This window comes from Typopeltis vanoorti, chromosome 19, assembly GCF_054136105.1.
Source record: "Typopeltis vanoorti isolate ZY-2024b chromosome 19, IOZ_Tvanoo_1.0, whole genome shotgun sequence".
Classification (NCBI taxonomy): Eukaryota; Metazoa; Arthropoda; class Arachnida; order Uropygi; family Thelyphonidae; genus Typopeltis; species Typopeltis vanoorti.
In genome coordinates, this window is record NC_143567.1 from 19,590,782 (window position 1) to 19,607,107 (window position 16,326).

Below are 16,326 nucleotides of genomic sequence, written 5' to 3' on the forward strand. Positions count from 1 at the left end.
GAATATCTCTGTTAAATAGGCTAGTTTGGAACACCAAAAATCATCTTGTAATAATTTATAGAATTCTGGTTTGTCTTCATTTTGGAAAAACATTAATATTTCTTCTTTAAGTTCAAAAAAAAAAAAAAAACGATCCAATACGCGACCTTTTGAAAGCCATCTTACTTCGGTATGAAGAAAATTCTTGTAACGAGATTGCATCTCTTCACATAGTTCTGCAAATATTCTAGATTTTAATGGTCTGGCCTTGATATAATTAACCATCTGAATGATTTCTTCTAATACATTTTTTAATTCCAAGCCTATTATCTTTGCCACCAATGATTCACGATGAATGAAGAGCCATGAGTCGTTATAATGTTCTCATTTTCTTTTCTAGCAAAGGAAACAAACCCTTTTGTAATTCCAACCATAGAAGGTGCACCATCTGTACATATACCCACACAAGTTTTCCAAGATAGACCATTTGTATTAAAATATGTGTTCATTATATCAAAAACATCTCCCGTCGTAGTTTTTTCGAATTCCTTGCAGCATAGAAATTCTTCGATAATTTTATCATCTTCAATGAATCGAGTAAAAACAAGTAAGTGTGCTTTACCACCGATATCAGTTGACTCATCTAACTGCAAACTGAAAAATTTTGATTATAACTGACTTTTCAATATCGACTGACAGATCATTAATATGTCTACTCATACTATCATTTGATAATGGAATCTTCTTTATTTCTTCTTCTGCCGCAGTACCAAAAATTGTTCTCACAATTGCTGAACAGGCCTGACGAATCAAGGTTTCGCCGATAGTATGAGGCTTCATTTCCTTCGCAATTATTTCAGCGACTAAATAACTCGCTTCTTGAACTCGGTCGGAAATTGTAAACTTTCTTACGAAACTTTTACTTTGTTTTTCTTGTAATCTTATTAACTCTTTGAAATATTCAGGATTTTTATTCGACAAATTGTCATGTTTTATGGAGAAATGTCGCAATAATTTGCTAGGAACCATAGCCTCATTTGATAGAACCAAACCACACAAAATGCACTTAGGTCTGAACTTATTCTTTCTGTTGTTTTATCAGTGCCTTTTGTTGCTGAACGTTAAAAATAGTCAAATCTTCATTAATGCAAGTATCAGTTTTTGATAATTTATTAGTGCGAATTGGTTCGTTAGCTTTGCTGCAAGTAGACATTTCTTGATCGTCAGAATCTTCACGTCTTTTTTTAAGGAAAAAATTATTCATGATTTTGAAGGGCATAATGTACCTTTAATATTTTATTTTAAAATTTATTTCAAGTAAATACTTTTTTTCCCGGATGGAAAAAGGAAAACCATTTGTTTACGATGTCTCTCGTTATAGTTGGAATATATAACAATAAGGAAAACCTCTACTCACTGAATTTAACGACTTTAATATCGTACTTCGTTTATTCTCGCCGATGACAAAAGACGCATGGTTTTTGTTTAGGGGAAATGATCATGTACAATAATACTTGTCACATTGAACAGAGAAATACTAAAACAGACAGCAGGACAACTAACCATTCATTAGTTCATTTTCCCCAGTATTTATGTTCCGTCACATATCTAGTTACTACGACACGCTGTGATCTAATGAAATCCCAGGATACAAAAAAATGATAATTTTTATATACGCTTCATCCATTAAAATCAAAATATATAATTTTTTTGTTTTTGATTTAGTTATTTGTGGCAATTAATATTTTCTTTTTTCAAATATAAACGATTCAAAATTTCGCGGCACCCAGTTTGAGAACCACTGATCTACCTGATAACGCGTTGATCCACCTCTCTGTGCAATCGTGTAGGAGCTCATTCTAGAAGTTGTCTGTCATCGTGGGGCCAAGGCAATGTGATGAATTCGTTGTCCAACTATTCAGTAGTTGTACGAGCCCGCTGACTAGGTGCGTTGTCCTGTTGATAGATGTCATTGGTCAGGATAGACCTGCAGATATGGATGAAGATGGTCACCATTCAGTGTTTGTAGGATGATAGTCAACGTACCAAGAGCGTGACAGGCAAAACCTCCACCAGCCTGTTCGACCAGAGGGCTTCATGCTGTTTACGCCAAATGCGAAATTGGTCATCCCTTAGAATGGTGCAGCGGGAAACGGGACTGATCGCTCCAGACAACCTTCTTCCATCTGTCGAGGGTTCTTTGCCGACTTTCCTTGGCTCATGCGAGTCGTTCTTTGCGATGCCTGGCCGTCATCATGGGTAACGTGGCTGGTCTCCGGCCGTGGAACCCCAGGCGAAGCAAGGTATGGTGCATGTGGAAATGGGTTCAACTTCTCCGCTGTTGTACTGGTGGGACTGTTACACGTCGTTGCTGAGATACCAGTCGTGGCACCCAACGTTCGCTTCTAAGATCAACCATGCGAGCCCTTCTGGATTTCTGTTCCTGGTTAATCCAGTCCTGGTACAGCAGTACGGGAGCATCCAGCAAGTGCGACTGTTTCCGAAATACTGGCACCAGCCCTCCAACTATATGTCAACGGTCAAATTGGCTTACGTCGCCACTCTTCCCCATTACGTACGTCCCTTTATAGTAGACACACGTGACGTTGATATCACGTCGTATATATAAATGAATCGGTGTGGGGGTGTTCCTAATGCAAAGCTAACTCAGTGTATGCTTTTTGTCTAATACCTCTTATGCAAAAGAGACGCAAACATTAACAATTGTAGACAGTAGAAATGGTCGGACGAATGAACTCACGTATGAAATGAAAATTTAAGAGGGGGGCTTCAGCTGGAAAGTCCTCCCCCCTGCTTGGCCCGACTTTCTGTTGAGCAGTTGTTCAAGATGAGCTCTGAGTCATAATTTGGATATAGAGTGAATGCGATGATCTGATCAAGTAACTGAGTTCCGTTGTTTTCCTTATTTGCATAATTAATAGGGTGAGATATGTAGGTGTCTGTCAAGTGTGTGTTCTATGGTCAATTTGTTTGTATGTGAGGGGGGGAATTCCCCCCCTCACAGCCACGGCATGAGATCGACTAACTCAATACTGCCTGGAACGATTTTGAAAAATAAAATCCTTAATTTTTTTTTAAGGCGCGAACCCAGGTCGTTCCACACAGCAAGCAAGTGCTTATGCACGTTGCTACCGTGGCTTGAAGACCCTAACAGCTAAAGATAATATTGTACTTAGCGTGAGTTATTGTTAGCAAGACATATAAACACGCATGCGCGTAGAAAACAAGTCTGATTAATGATAAATATATAATTACTGTAAATACACTACACAATATGTCGTATTTTTTCAACACTTTTCTTTGTTTCAGCACGCCAACAAAGAACAGTCATCAGGATACCACCCATCCCAACAGTGTGCCACTACACCACAAGATGGCGCTAATCTACCTTTCTGTTACCTCCCTCCAGCACTACACGGCAGCCTAAAGAAGGAAAGGAAGCCGTTTACTTACAGCCCTGGAGGGATCGACTTTTCTGAGATTCGATCCCCCAGGATGCAAAAAAGAATCGTCGCCAATCAGCAATCTCCAGGAGCAAACGGTCAACCAACACCAACCCCGACTTTAAGTCCACCCGAACCTTACCAGCCTGACAACGTTCAACAAATGGCACCAGCGCAGACAAAAGTGGGTTCAGCAGTTCCTAAACAGAAACATCAAGCTTGTGTCCTCCCCGCTTATAACTCCCCTGTAGGTCTTTATTCCACAGATAATGCGTTGGATGCTTACCAGTCTCAGACACAACAGATGGATAAACAATTAGACAGGTAGGTGAAGTGTGTTTTGCGTCTAAATCGATCGCAGTGATCTAATAAATGCAATATTATTTTTTAAAGGCACGTGGATCGGAGACTTTTGTTTCTAGTGCCATCTCTAGGCTTATTTAATACGTTATCTAAAGCAGTGGTCTCCAAACTTTTCTGATCGTGTACCCCCCCCAGATCAGAAAAAAAAATAAACAGCGCGTACCCCCAATTGAGTGAGAGAGTTTCTTTGGAGGAAATTTTTTTGACCATTTTGTGAGGGTTAATTTGTAAAATTTAAATATAATTCATTTACTATTGATTATATCAAACACTTTTAAAATATGTAAGCAATTTTGATAATATTAATTCACAATTTCTAGTGTAAACGTAAAAGTAAGCACGTAAAAAGGCGTTGGAATTGCACAGAAACAATATATACTAAAAAAATCGTTAAACTTACTACTAATAGTGAAATAATAGAACTGTGGTGTCATTTGTAGATAGCAGGATAACTAAGCCAATTTCCTTCTCTAGTTGGGATTGTCAACACTAGGATGCTCTACAAACAATGGCAATGATAAGAAGTAAGAGATTTACTCCCTAGGTTTAAAAAACATGACAGCTTTGCCACGGACGATTATGTGTGCAAAGTCGCCCTACGCAAATTTAAGTTTACAGGATCTTTAGAACGTCTTTGTCTATATTAAATATATGTTTAATTGATGAAAGTAATATTCTTCATCTTTAATTTTTCCCTATCAATCAATATAAAACTTTTTTTGACGTACCCCTATCGACTCGCGAACCCCCTGGAGTACGGGTACCACACTTTGGAGACCATTGATCTAAAGTACCAACACGCTGTACGTGTCCATAGTTATTACTTCACGTGTCACCAGGGGGGTGGAACATGGTTCGTAAACCACATCTACAAAGTGACTTTTTTTCTCCATAAAGCAGGGGCGCGCCGGCCCAGTGTGTGCGACGCACACAGGCTCCAAAGAGGAGAAAATACTTTAAAAAACGTTTATTAAAAGTGATTTTTTTTTTTATTGGGCGGGGGGGGGGGATGCGGGCGCCAACTAAAGTTTTGCATACAGGCGCCGGAAACTATTGGTGTGCCCCTGCCATAAAGAAAGCTGTATGAAATATTACCAAAGTAAGTTAATTGAAATACGTAAGCAGTACGTCTGCTTAAGGCATGATATTCGCGATTTCTAGCCTATTTCTTAATCGCTTTTACGTGTGCCAAGAGAACAGGCACTTAAGGAGATCACTAGGTCAAGTGAAAAACTCTTATATGTTAGTATATTGTATTTTATTTATCTTTTTTTTCGCTTACTCTTTTTACAAGGTTAAACCTAGCAGACGGCTCCAGTACAGCGCAGCCTAGTGATGGTTATACCACAGCGCCAATGCCTAGAAATCATAGTGGACAATATGTAGATCCAGCGGCAGATGCTAGGAACTATGGCCAGTCCCGATCTTTTCGTATCTTGCAGATGTTGACGGATACCGACCAGCAAGAAGCACAAGCAAATAGTAAGCTTATTTTATATATTTGTCATTAATTATCAAGGCGCTAGTGCTTCCCATTATATAATAAAGTTAATAGGATATTTAATATTTTATAATTAAATAAAATTGTTATAAGCGATATGTTATATTAAGTAGCTACTACTTAGCATTTTGAAAATTAGTTCAATGAATTAAGTACATAGTATTCAGATAATTTTTTTCTGTAATATAAAAGTACAGAAATATATTTGATTATAAATTATGCTGTACTATTAGCTTCTGTAATTATGTTAAATAAATGTATTTAATACGAAAGAAATATATATAAAACGACTTAGTAACACAAAAGCGCTTAGCAACAGTTCACGTGATAAACGATTTTGACTTGCGCAAAGAATGAGAAATGCTATTGGATAATGAAACGATGTTATCTTTTGGCAGACTAATGTTTCAGATAATTCAATTTTTTCGGAATTTGATGCTTGTTAATAAACTTTTGCTAAACTAAGAGTTCATTGCAGACTTTATATTTAGGGAAATACATTACAATATATATTTATTTAAACTTTTTTGCTAACACAGTGATTCGAACGAAGACTGGGGAGGGGGGTTAAAATTAGCGCGATTTAAACTAAATAAATAGTAGTAGAGATGCGTGCAATTATTAAAATTTTTCCGTATACGTAACGCAATTTTTATTATTATTAACTGTCATCTATTAGGTTTAGTAAATTATAATCTTAGGTGATAGCTCCCAGAGGTCTTTTTCTTCATTGACCGGCTGTCCCAGTAGCCTTTGCCGTTTCTCAAGGCTTGTAAACATATAGGTACCGATAGCGTAATACATCCACTGCCCTGATGCAACAGGAATAAACACACCAGTCCAGATGATGCTAATAATTTCGCGCTGACTCGTTAGAAGGCAAACTAGTGGAGCGTCTGGTGAGAATGGGGAGTTGTAATTGTGTTGTTGCTTCGGCACTCACAAACAACAGCGCGTTATGCAAACTCATTGGCGGCTTTGTGTCAGGAGGTCAGTGCCAGTTCAAAGTGTCTCGGCTTTAATCTCACGTAATTATGAGTCACAAGAAGAGAAGGTGCCCTAATTTCTAGAGAACTCTCCCCCCCCCCCCGCTATAACAAAGTCTGCGTGGAAATTGAGGTCGCTAATTAAAAAGGGTTAACCAAACTTCATTTCAGCTACTTTGGGATTTCTTAAGTGTTCATATGTGAAGCTGCGTATTAATACATTTAGTTCTATGTATTCATTCTTATGACGCTACACAACCTTAATGAATATTAAGTGCACATTACTAACGTAGCTCAATGAATACTACAGCTAACATTCCTATTATGCTTAGGCACGAGATATTGTTGGTAGAACTAAGACATACGCATGCGTGGAAGAAAGAACTGTCATTGGCTGAATAATTTATACTTTGATTCCAATGTATATTTCACATATAATGAGAATCAGTGACCATCTTTATTCGTTATAAATGCACTGAATAAAAAATGCTTTTTTTTTTTTTTAGCCACAGACCAGACACTTCCAAAAAAAGTGGAAGAAGACGAAATGAGATTCTCCGGGCTCCGAAAGGATCCAATTCCATCTCGAGCTTTCCACACTTTACAACGGATGACGGGGGGAGAGGACCCTTCCTCCCAGCTTCCATCCCCTCCTGTCAACGGTAAGATTTCCGGTCTCGTTGCTATTCTTCGTCTTGTTCTTTGTTGTTGAAGGCGATTTTAACTCGAGCTTAAATTCGTTGCGTTCATTATTTCAGCTGCTACAGATGGCGCTCCTGTTCCTCAGTCCAACGAGGATCCCGCAGTAGATATTCGATACAAGGGAGGGTATATTCCCGGCCGATCGTTCAAAATGCTTCAAGAAATGACGGGCGGTAGTGACGACGAAGGTAAGAATAAAACTGTTTGCGAATTTCAAAACTTAATCTTCCCAAACTGATGATTTCTCTAATGTTCCGTGTTTTTTTTCTTCTTTCTCTCCTGTTCAGCCGTGCCACCTTCTGTGCTTCAAAAGCCTAGAAAAACAACCAAGTTACAAATTCAAGTGGGAGGAGCCAATCCTAACCCTCCCCCTCCTAAACAGTTCCCTCAGCCTTCCGTCCCTGCATCAGAACAACAGGTTGAAGAAGTGTCCAAGATCTATCGAGGAGGGCGAATCCCCTCTCAGTCCTTCCGGATCTTGCAGGCCATGACTGGAGAGGACAACACTGCAGGTAAATAGATCTTGCTGGCGCCATTAAATTCTCCGTAGAGTCAAATAATTAAAATCAAACATTCAACAATATTGAAGTGGCGCCATCTATCGGGAAAACGTGGAAGTTTTATGGCTCTCGTTATAATTAAGTATATATCCATATTTTTGCAAGCAGCACTCAAATTTAATAAATCTGTAGCAAACACTAACAAAGATTATTTTTTCTTCTTTTTAGCTCATGATGGAACAGACTTCTGAGAGCAGCTTCTGATCCTCATCCAATAGACAAACGATTTGGGATGAACGCAACTTAAATTCTACTACTGATGCTCAAGCTATGCCAAATTATTTTCATCAGGTTATTTTAACGACGATTATATATATATCGCAGTTCATCTCGGCTCTTTCTCAAAGACACATCACAATGGCAAAAGAACTCTCTCAATATCAAGCGTATTGGGCAATTGTTTAGGTCATCATAAACCATTGAATTAAATAAAAAAACAACTAAATTTACACACATTTGAGGTTGAAGATGTACAGATATATCTTTGTGCGTCAAATATTTCAGAGCACAAGAAAAAAAATTACAATAAACTGTTTTGTTTTACAAAAGTATTTAAATTTGTCTGGTAATCCAACCTTTGTTCAGGATTTCAGAGTGTTTTATTTGTGTATATAATAGAGTGATAGAAGTAGCCATTAAGTTATATTTAGTTTTTTTTTTTTTCAATATCTTTACATCAGTGAGATCAATGTAACATAGCGATGATTTCTATGCAAAATATAGTTTGCTGCTTTTAGCACTCTTTTTAATAAAAAAAACAACAAAAAATAATGTGTTAAAAAACAGCCCTTCAGGAAGCTGCTCGTCTGGTGTTACAAGTGCCAGGCTTACTCGTTGAGTTCTTGTGTGTCTGTTTTTGTTATTTCGTAATAAATGAAAATTGTCCTTTATTATATTCACCCACGCATACCGGGCTCAAAACCAAGTGCGCTTTCAGTTCATGTTGGCCATCATTAGTTCCTGGCTGTATGTAAATCATCACAATAAAAGATATAATGTGAATTGTGGTATGTTATTGTTTATTCAAAATATATCACATCCTGGTTATAGTAGTGTTCTATATGTTTACTGAAAAAAAAAATCTTTTTAATGACATCAGTAGTATTCAATATCAGATTGTCGTTTTTAAAGAAAAAAAAATCCAACGAATTTTATAGCTGCGCCAGTCATACGCAAAAATAGATATGTTATTGCATTGTAGTTGCCAGATATCCCTCATGAGAACACTGGGGAGTCCTCCACTATTATATGTTTGGAGCACCTTATCAGTGGGTCAGCGATGACTCGCCTATTTCTTTCTTGACGAAGTCACATTATGCTGCGATGAGAGAGACAGTTATTTAACACTCGATAAACAAGCACAGTCAACTGGTTGTCATGGCAACGTCACGGTCCAGATTGTGCTGTGCACGCTGTTGTTCAATATAAATGAAATATTTACGGCGAAATCTTTTTTATGGGTGTTTTAGCTTCCTTGTTTTCATGCTCGGCTACAGTCGAGCGACATCAATAAGTCTTAAGATGAGAATTGTTGCTTCCTGTAGTAGGCGAGGCGTTGCTACTCACAGTTTGAGTAGAATGTTCTGTAGTGGGGAGAAGACGTTAACACCTTCCTTGTTGGGAGTAAAAATGCCCGTAAAGATGGTTTGGATAACAGTTTCAACCATTTATTATCTTAAGAAAAAGATAGGAAACATATACTGGCTATCTTTCTTGAACAGATCCAGGAAGTTAATCAACACTGAATCATCCACTCTTACCGCCCAAGCGACTGTTGTAGTATATGAAAAAAAAAAAAAAATAAATAAATAAAATAAAACGGAAAGAATGGCACTCCCTTTCTTATATTCCTTCAATGAGAAGAATGAGTTTCATTTGACATTTCAAGATTCTCCTGTAGAAATATGTTTAAGAAAAAAAAAAAGAAAGTAAACTGGGGATCGTATCATTGCCTTCGATGTTATTCTTGAATGTATATCAAAATATTTTGTTTTTATTTTCGGCGAATTCTAATTTAACCCGGCTTAGTGGTATGTTCGATCCAACACTGGGATTGTCGGGCTTGTAAGATATTAAATGAAGTATTTATTTAAGAAAATGTTAGTAAGACGGGAATGATGAAAGATGATGAAAAGTACCACGCTTGGTATATATAGAGCAGTGTTCCTGATTTAATAACACTGTCCAGCGACGGTATTAAAAATCATAGTCTAGTGGAGTACAAAAGGTTAAACCGAACATAACACATGCACGGAAGTATTGCAGTAATTCCGATACATTGCTGTAGCGAAAATTAAAATTCAATTTATGAAAGCCCTCATTTAAAAAATGCACTTCCGAATCAAAATGTTAGAATAATCAAAGAAAATGTGGAATGATTTGCAATTCTAATTTATTGCATAGAAAATAATTACCAAATATCAATTAGCATCATCTAAATCTACGTACTTTGTAGATTATATAACCATGTAATCACATAAAAATGTAATAGAAATTACAAGAAAACTGTTTATTTGAAAACAAAACATTCACAGAATTAGAATCATTTTTAACGAGGTTCAGATATTAGAATATTCCAAATTTTTCCGATTGGTTTTGAGGAGAGATTACAAATATCATATATTTCAGTAGCTGCGGGACTGACTCGTGTGTGAGGAATCGTTTACGCGTGGATTTCAGTTAATCATTTGCTAAACGTGGGTCGAACGAGTGACATATGGGAAGCTAAGAAGTTTCGTATGGTGTCTCTGCACAAAGAAGGCCAAACTCGACAGTTTATAGCTAAGGAATGGAAATGTTCTCAAGCAAGCGTGAGTAGAGTATTGCGTCAGTATTCTAATAACCGGAGTTTTCAAAATAATCGCTGCAATAGCGATCGAAAGGTAATAACTACGTCAAGAAATGAGAGGAGATTGAAGAATATCGTGAAGAAAAACCACTTCCGAAGTGTAAAGTATTTTCACAGGAGATTGAAAGAACTAGGTGTGAATGTGTTTAAATCTACCACGCTGAGACGACTTCATAAATTGGGTTTTAAATCACGAGTGCCTAACGAAGCCGCTTATGACTTGCAAGCAAAAAGCAGCTAGAGGGCGATGGTGTAAGCAAAGACTGTTGTGGGGTCAATAGGACTGGAAAAAGGTACTCTTTAGTTTTTTAAAGTATGTTTGGTGTGTTCCATGGTCATCAAGGGATAATTGTAATTTGCAACCTCTGTATGGGCTTGTATGACCGCAGAGGGCCCAGGTAAGCTGTGTATTGTGTATGAAAGTCAATTCCAAAGTGTACCTAGGAATTCTTGAGCACTTTGTTATCGGAGATTTATGTGAAGGTGATTTCCTTTTTCAGCAAGATTTATCTTCTTGTCACACTTCCAAGACCACTGCTAGATGGCTCAAAGAAAAAAAAAAAAAATCAGTGTAATTCCTTGGCCGCAAACTCACCAGATTTAAACCCCAAGAATTTGTGGGGAATTATGAAGAAACGTCTTTAAGAAGTTGTTCCAAGAGACAAAAATGAGCTTGTTTCTTGTCTGTAGACCATATGGGCATGTTTTGATAAAAATTAAAATAAAAAAGACCGTGAACCGCTAGTAAATAATTTGCCCAACCGTTTATGAACGGTTATAAAAGCTAAGGGGGATGTAACGAAGTATTAATTATCATATTGTTTCCCTTTGACTTAATTTTTGTGCATTTGTTTTCGCATTATTCTAATATTTTGAATCATGTTAGAAATTATCCTACTTTTGTGAATGGTTTCGAATAAACAGTTTTCTTATAAATTATATTACATTTTTATATAAATCTGCAAAGTACGTAGATTTAGATGATGCTAATTCATATTTGGTAATAATTATTTTCTATGCAATAAATCAGAATTGCAAATCATTCAACACATTTTAATTCGGAGGTGTATATGGAATCTTCATAAAAGAAAAAAAAAGTTAAGTATATTTAATATATTTATTTAAAGCTTCTGAACCACTTATAGGATAAACTAGGGTCAAGGTAAGTTTACGGCAAATGGGTTTATTTCTCCGTAAGATGATATTCTACACCGAACAAGATTTTAAGTTTCCGATGGGCCCTTAAATTAAAAATACATTTATTCATTGAAATTAGAGACTCATTTTAATTTTAAAACTTTAGATTTTGTAATATTTCCGATAAATCTCGAAAAATTTAAGATTACCAAATATGAAAAATATCTGCTGTTAGACTGTAAATGACGGGCAGTTTTTCTTTAAAAAATGTTCGAGATTTCTCTTAGTTAAGTTTTAGCATCAGCAGTTGACTTAGTCGTTTTTATATTACGGCATAAGTACATCAAAACTACTCTTGTTCCGCCAAAGATCATAAAAGATTATATTTAGCGGAGTCTAAAATGCGTTAGAATCCACTTTGTTCCATTCATCTTCAATATAAGAAATGAAGTTAATTCCCTGCAATCTAGGTTACGATAAACAGCAGACTTCGTCACTGATTTGCTCTTATGTAAGATTTTTTCCCCTCCTTAATGCTTTAACATAACAAAATAATCAGGAAAGGAAAAAAAAAAGTCGATTATGGCCTTCAGTGGCTCTTACCATAACGTTAATAGACATCTCGTTGTATGATAATTACAGAGAGACTTATTACCCATTCTTTTCTCACCTATATTACTAAGCCTGGCCGTATTCTTAAAGCAAGTCAACCTAGTTTTTACATGCATTAAATATAATGCAATTAGATTCGTAGTTGACTGTGCTGCCATCTGGAAGCATAGGCTAGAAGTATAAGCTCGTCATGTATTTTTGTCAATTTAATTATTTAAATTAGAAATGTGCTTTGACAATGAAATTAATAATTCTTTCGGATGCAAGGAAGACAAAAGATAAACGAATCCTACGCAGGTGTCAACATCGAACTAAATTAGGAAAGTATGAAAAATTCTAATCCGCTAAAAGTGTAAACACAGATATTACATAGAAAAACTGGTATTGTGCATAGAATTGATTTGGAGTCCCGGGACTCTCTACAAGAGATCACAAACTATATTTCCAATTAGGTTCTCGTACCATTGAGCCAGCATGGTTTGAATTAAACTCAGTTAAGATCATTGATGCCTCTGAACACTGATCAACGCCACTCTCATCAATCCTAAAATGTAACACTTTGAGCCCACCTATTTCCGTAGATGGCTCAATCTGAAAAGAGGGGAAAGGGATTAAGAAAGGCAACAACTTTATTATGGAAACGGTAAAAACAGCGTCATCTAAACGAGAAAACAACAGCAAGTATAAATTACAACGTTCTGTCTTCTCAATTCAAGGCGTTTGAATGGCAATCATAGCCACAAGAGAGGCTTTTTCACAGAACAGGCACACGCACTTGGAATCTGGAACTGGTCCACAGTCAGTCCTTTGTTATCCTCGTACACCAATAGATTAACGGAAGTGTATTTTTGTGAGCACGTGCTCTTCGCAGACTTTGGATGGAACGCACAAGGTTTGTGAACCGACCTAGAAGAAAGAGAGAGAAAAAAAAAAAAAACTACTGAGTGCTTATATTATTGGAATGAGTTATTCTAGTTAGTGGCCTATTTTAAGTTTTGACAAAAATATGGTTCATTTTCGTTTCACCAGATTTAGTAAAAATATTAAAAATGCCTTATTCGCATAGCTAAGTTAGTGGGTGTAAATGTAAAAATAATTAATGTAATTTCTTTTCGAGAGGATATGATGAGATGTGTTTTTTTAGTTTTTTATTACGGCGACAAATTCGCATCGGTTAGCTGACCCTCACTGGTCATCCTTAATTTCTCTATGACGTCGACAACTTTCCAAGGAGTCATCGCAAGCAATAACATTCGTAATACACTTTCCTATCGATAGATGGCGCATCAATTTTGCATCCTGATGCATTTAGCGTGAGAACTACCAGCTAACGGTTTTTCTCTCTCAATGCAGAAAATTTAGGGGGAATAAAGATCTATTCTTATATTTACATACGTTCCGTATACTTAACTTCAAGTATACAGTATGTTTCAATAATATATATATATATATATATATATATATATATATATATATATATATATATATATATATATATATTGACGTATGTAGCATAAAAATACTCGTGAACAATATAATATATTATTAAACTAAATAAAATAATAATGTAAGTTATATATATATATGAAATAAAAAAAATCGTTAAATGTTTAAGACTTAAAATTTCACAAAAAAAAATTATTAGAAGCTTTTAAAAACACTTTTAAATATTCCACGTCATAAGATGAGAATTATTCAATGCGAGAAAGTAATTTTAAGTTTATTTCTATAAAATATGGATGGATCTATAATATACTACAATGATTTATAGTATTGCTGTATTTAAGAGAGCTTTACGAAATACTGAAAGCTATGTTATAGAACAGCCTATTGGCAACTTGTATATTTTAGATATATCTGAATATTTAATTTGTGGCTTCATTCAGGCCACAAATTAAATATTGAGATATATCTAATGGCTTCATTCAGGGAGCATAGGGGAATCAATCGACCGTGAGATGCGGCGATTGATTCATTCAATCCAATACCCTTGGAGGGTAATGAATGGCAATGCTGTAGCCAATGAAGTTCCAACTGAGGCTCGGCTATTGCTGTTACCCTCCTGCCATGATCAGAGCTTTAATTAATAGCTCAATAACACCTTATCCCTACACTGTCCTCTACAGATAACTGGGAAGATGAAAAGCATTCTTGCTTCGCCCCTTTAAGCCAGTCCTTATAAGCACTAAGGCTTCATTCAGGGTGTGGAATAGAATCAATCGACCGTGAGATGCGGTGATTGATTCATTAATGCCCTTGGGGGTAACGGATGGCAATGCGATGCTGTACCAATGAAGTTTAACTGAGGTTCGGCTGTTGCTGTTATCCCCTTGGGCGACGAGTTTTTGAGTTCGCTCTCTTGAGATTTTTGCCTTAAGGGAGCACTTTGTGTCTCCGGGGAAGTTGTTCTCCGGCACGGCCCGCTGAGGGGCTTTGTCGGTGAATTATTTTCATCGGAATTTGAGCGGTTCTGCTCAGTGGTCGGGGAGCCCGTCACTGAGTGGAACCAACGCTGAGATTAGGACGGTCTTTCGCCCACTATGGAGTGGCCTAGAGATCGTCCGTATTTTTGAGATTTCACCTTTACTTACATAGTCGGTGATTGATTCATTCAATCCAATACCCTTGGAGGGTAATGGATGGCAATACTGTAGCTAATGAAGTTCTAACTGAGGCTCGGCTATTGCTGTTACCCTCCTGCCATGATCAGAGCTTTAATTAATAGCTCAATAACACCTTATCCCTACACTGTCCTCTACAGATAACGGGGAAGATGAAAAGCATTCTTGCTTCGCCCCTTTAAGCCAGTCCTTATAAGGACTATAAGGACTAAGGCTTCATTCAGGGTAAATACTGTTGGTTTGCCTCATGGCGCAATCTAATCTGGGAGATTCTAATGATTTGGAATGCAAATGGCGGCTCGCGTATTAGTTCAGTGCGATAGTTTTGAATGATAAATGATATATTTAGAGGTAAGCGTTCTTCATTTTCTGAAATTTCATATGCTATTGATTTGCGCATTTAGCTAATCGCTCGATATTGCTGGCAATCCGTTTCATCTGCAATATACTCTACAAAATTTCTGCTGGCAGGTCTCAAGACCTGCGGGATTTCTAATTGCGATCATAAGCAATTTTCCAATCACTACCTAGTAGATATAACAACAAATAAAACAAACATGGATAATATTACTGATCTGCTAGAGCATCTAAACAAAGAGCAAGCATTAAAATTGTTTAAATTACTGCTTAAAAAATTTGATACTGAATGGCCAGGTTTCTTAAACCTGTACACACAGCCGGAAGAATCCGATGATATGGAGGGGGAAGTGGAAGAGATCAATGACACATCCTTCTCCCTGCCCGAGAGCCTCAGTCAGACGGTCTTCACAGGAGAACAGACGGCCAAGAGACGTAGAATCGAGGATGATCATGTGGAAAACGAAACACCCTCACAAATAGTCCCTGAAAAAAGGGAAAAGGTCCCCCCGGTAATTCTCCGTGAAAAGGAAAAATGGACCACAGTTGCAAGAAACCTAAGAGAACATCAAATTTGATACTCCTGGGCCAGAAACACCGACGATGGTGTAAAAATTCAACCAACAACAGTCACAGACTACAGAGGAATAACAAAAATGATGGATAACAACAAACTACAGTACCACACCTTCGCACTAAGCAGCGAAAGAAATCTAAAGGTTGTACTGCGAGGTATCACCGAAGGCATTACCTCCGAGGAGATCGCGGCTGACCTTACCCAGCAGGGCCTATCACCTATCAAAGTCACCAGGATGTACAGATCCGATAAACAACAGATGCCATTAGTATTGGTTGAGATACAGAACACACAAAGACAAATTTATGACATAACTGCGGCCTGTGGACTTAGCCACTCAGGAAAAGGGCATCGGCAGGGCAATGCCATCGTTGCCAAAAGTTTGGCCATGCCCAAAGACTCTGTAAAGCCGAGTTCAGATGCCTGAAGTGTGGCGAGAAGCATCAAACCATTACATGCACAAAAGCAAGAACCACACCAGCCAAATGTGCCAACTGTGGAGGTCCCCACCCAGCAAACTACAAAAGATGCAGCCACCATCCCAGAAATCACGGAACTACAAGACCCGTCCAACCTCCCCCAATCTGGACCACCACTCAAAGCATCTCTGCTGCACAGT

General features: G+C 37.3%; 2 protein-coding genes across 2 annotated transcripts in view; one reads left to right on the plus strand and one right to left on the minus strand.

Annotated features, from left to right (window-relative positions):
* Window positions 1-8,557, plus strand: part of LOC150095891 (uncharacterized) — a 96,672-nt gene extending 88,115 nt beyond the window's left edge. The window contains exons 4-9 of the mRNA XM_090409111.1: window positions 3,310-3,767; window positions 5,101-5,288; window positions 6,800-6,955; window positions 7,052-7,183; window positions 7,283-7,507; window positions 7,724-8,557. Coding sequence (XP_090265237.1) covers window positions 3,310-3,767; window positions 5,101-5,288; window positions 6,800-6,955; window positions 7,052-7,183; window positions 7,283-7,507; window positions 7,724-7,746 — 1,182 coding nt within the window. The 3' untranslated portion in view covers window positions 7,747-8,557. The remainder of the gene's footprint in view (window positions 1-3,309; window positions 3,768-5,100; window positions 5,289-6,799; window positions 6,956-7,051; window positions 7,184-7,282; window positions 7,508-7,723) is intronic.
* Window positions 8,558-12,623: 4,066 nt separating this feature from the next.
* The window catches only part of LOC150095892 (uncharacterized), a 31,354-nt gene continuing 27,651 nt past the window's right edge, over window positions 12,624-16,326 (minus strand). Inside the window, exon 4 of the mRNA XM_090409407.1 lies at window positions 12,624-13,058. Coding sequence (XP_090265533.1) covers window positions 12,884-13,058 — 175 coding nt within the window. The 3' untranslated portion in view covers window positions 12,624-12,883. The remainder of the gene's footprint in view (window positions 13,059-16,326) is intronic.